Source organism: Mangifera indica, chromosome 11, assembly GCF_011075055.1.
Source record: "Mangifera indica cultivar Alphonso chromosome 11, CATAS_Mindica_2.1, whole genome shotgun sequence".
NCBI lineage: Eukaryota > Viridiplantae > Streptophyta > Magnoliopsida > Sapindales > Anacardiaceae > Mangifera > Mangifera indica.
Genome location: NC_058147.1, coordinates 8764455 through 8767457, shown reverse-complemented (window position 1 = coordinate 8767457; position 3003 = coordinate 8764455). Strand labels below are relative to the sequence as shown.

The following is a 3003-nucleotide window of genomic DNA, read 5'->3' as shown; positions in this document are numbered from 1 at the left end:
TAATTATAAAATTTAACGGCTCTTCCCTTTTTCAGTCAATGTTGGGGTTTTAATTATAAATGAAGTCAGCAACCCCCTGGTACGTTTAAAATTAATTTAATTAAGCACATGGTACGAATTTAATTTGTCATTATCATTCTAAAGCCCCAAAAAGAATCTAGCAAAAGGGACAAAAGAAGTTTGATTAATAATATTGAGCCGGTGAGAAGAGTTTACCGAAATATGAAACCCCGGAGGTGGGTTTGAATTTTGAAGATAACTGATTAAAAAAAACCATGGAAAATTTTGAAACAAGGCATAATTGACCACGCATGTTTCATTTAGTGTAATGGTAATAGGTTTTAAATCCTCCACAACTTGGTTTACTTTTAGTATAAATAGAGACCAGGCACAGCTTAAGATCATCACAAAAGAAAGAAGTGAGGCAACCTGAGAACACTAAAGAAAGAGATAAACAATGGGTACAAAAAATGTGGGTTTCATTTTAGGGCTCACAGGGTTCTTGTTTCTCGATGCACTTCTCCTTTGCATGGCTCTTCAAGTCCATCATTACGATTTTGTTGTAAGTGCCTATTGCTTAATTTCAGTTTGTTAACGAATAATAAGATATACATATAATTAAAACGCTGAATTGTATTGATGTGGTTAATTGCAGCTTCAAGAAGCAAATTTTACAAGGCTATGCAGCACAAAGAGCATGTTGACTGTGAACGGCAGTTTCCCAGGTCCAACAATTCAGGCTCGTAGAGGAGACACTATGTATGTTAATGTCATCAATCAGGGAAGATATGGGGTCACCATTCACTGGTAATTTTATAACTGCCATCTTCAACGCTCAATAAATGATGAATCAAAATCCAAAAAAGGTAAAGAATTTTCCTTTCAATAAACGATAAATATATGCATGAATAATGTTATATATACATATTTTTGAGTATATAAATAAAAAAATATATGTTATGTCATCATATAATTGGATGTTAATTTATCATTAATTTAAAATCATTCAACTAACGTCTAGTTATATGAAGGCCTATCATATATATACTTATTTGTATATACATATAATTTTATTGATATCCATATATATGATATATATTTTAGTTAATATTAATCAATAAATTTTCTGTTCCTTAACTTACGAATAAATTGTCATTTTTCACCGCCAATGCATTTGGCAGGTTCCTGGTTCAAGGCAGACGTAATGGCTATGATTCAAAATGCTATCGCAACAGGCTCCACCCCGAGTAATTCAGACGCTTTCACAATCAATGGTCAACCAGGGGACTTATATGAGTGCTCGAATGGTATAAAATTAACCTCTAAAACTACTCTATAGATTGTTGACTAAAAGCAATTTTAAAATATGTTACATGTATTTGTAAATAATATGATATATTTTTCCTTTTCTTTAGGTCAAAATATTACAGATATATAACATTTCAAAAATACATACGTATTTTCTCTAATCTGCCATATGTTTCAAAGCATACCTATGACATACGGCGTCCGATAATGAAAGTGAAAATAGTTTAATTAGCAAGTTATATAGAAAGTCCTTTTTACAGTGCATCTATTTGTTAGCTAACTGTTAAAATAATCTGATATTGCAGACACAACATATCGCTTACCGGTTGAATCTGGCAAAACTTATCTTCTTCGCATTGTGAATGCTGTAATGAACGAAGAACAATTCTTCGGAATTGCTAACCACAACCTCACAGTTGTTGCGCAAGATGCTGCATACATAAAACCAATAAATACAAGTTACATAATGATAACTCCTGGACAAACCATGGATGTTTTGTTCACAGCAAACCAAAATCTCAGCCACTATTACATGGCGTCGACGCCTTACGTCGATAGTGGTATTCTATTTCCCAACACCACCACCACAGCAATTGTTGAATATGAAGGCAACTATTCTGCCCCTTCATCTCCTTTCTTCCCATCCCTTCCAAGTAACACTGACATAACTTCTGCATTAAACTTTACTAATCAAATAAAGAGCTTAGCCAGTAACGAGCATCCCATCAATGTTCCCAAAAATATCAGCACGCGAATCTATATAACCGTTTCTTTGAATCTATTGTTGTGTGCCAACGGCTCGTGTGATTCCGGCACTGGTGATAGACAAGCCGCCAGCTTAAATAATATTAGTTTCGCCACTCCTCAAATCGATATACTACAAGCATACTACAGGTACAAGCTTATTATAGGATCCATACTTAATTGAATATATTCTAAATCTTTCGTCTTGCAGGAATTTGACAAACGGAACTTTCGACCGCGATTTCCCAAGCGAGCCACCATTTTTTTTCAAATTCACAGGAGATGTGTCAAATGTAGGAGCGTTCACAGCGCAAGGGACAAAGGCAAGGATGATAAATTATGGTGAAGTGGTGGAAATTGTCCTCCAAGGGACAAATATTGGAAATGCACCGTCAAGTCATCCAATGCATTTACACGGTTTCAGCTTCTATCTGGTTGGAACGGGTTCAGGAAATTTCAACAATGTCACTGATCCACTCTCTTATAATTTGGTTGACCCACCTGTAGTTAACACCATTAACCTCCCAAGAAGTGGATGGGCTGCAATTCGGTTTTCAGCTGACAACCCCGGTAACATCTCAACCATAGATAGTCAGATTCTTTTGTTTTTATAGAAAACAAATAAACAATAACAAAATTTTTTGGTTCAATCTGATGTTTGCGGTTTTTAATTTCTTTTGCAGGTGTGTGGTTTATGCATTGCCATTTAGAGAGGCATTCAACATGGGGCATGGACACAGTTCTCATTGTACAGAACGGGCGTTACCAGAACCAGAGCATGCTGCCACCACCAGCTTACATGCCTCCTTGTTATTAATTTGTCTTGTGCTTAATTAATTAAGTTGTCGTAGCTCCTGTTTAATTGATTACAATTTTAGTAATATGGAATGTACTTCAATAAAAACATTAAAAATGTTATCTGATAATTAATTTGCATTTGTATTGATGGAA

The 3003-nt window shown here is 35.0% G+C and overlaps 1 protein-coding gene across 1 annotated transcript; it reads left to right on the top strand.

Moving 5' to 3' along the window:
* Window positions 1-1150: 1150 nt before the first annotated feature.
* On the top strand, window positions 1151-3003 carry LOC123230055 (laccase-15-like). Its single transcript, XM_044656155.1, has 4 exons — window positions 1151-1307; window positions 1614-2202; window positions 2264-2622; window positions 2736-3003. The coding sequence occupies exons 1-4, from the start codon at window positions 1169-1171 to the stop codon at window positions 2867-2869; spliced, it is 1221 nt and encodes a 406-aa protein (XP_044512090.1). The 5' UTR covers window positions 1151-1168; the 3' UTR covers window positions 2870-3003.

Coding starts and splice junctions, on each gene's coding strand:
- LOC123230055 (XM_044656155.1), top strand. CDS start 1,169: ATGCATTTGGCAGGTTCCTGGTTCAAGGCAGACGTAATGGCTATGATT. Junction 2,203..2,263: donor ATACTACAAGCATACTACAG/GTACAAGCTTAT, acceptor TTCGTCTTGCAG/GAATTTGACAAACGGAACTT. Junction 2,623..2,735: donor GTTTTCAGCTGACAACCCCG/GTAACATCTCAA, acceptor TTTCTTTTGCAG/GTGTGTGGTTTATGCATTGC.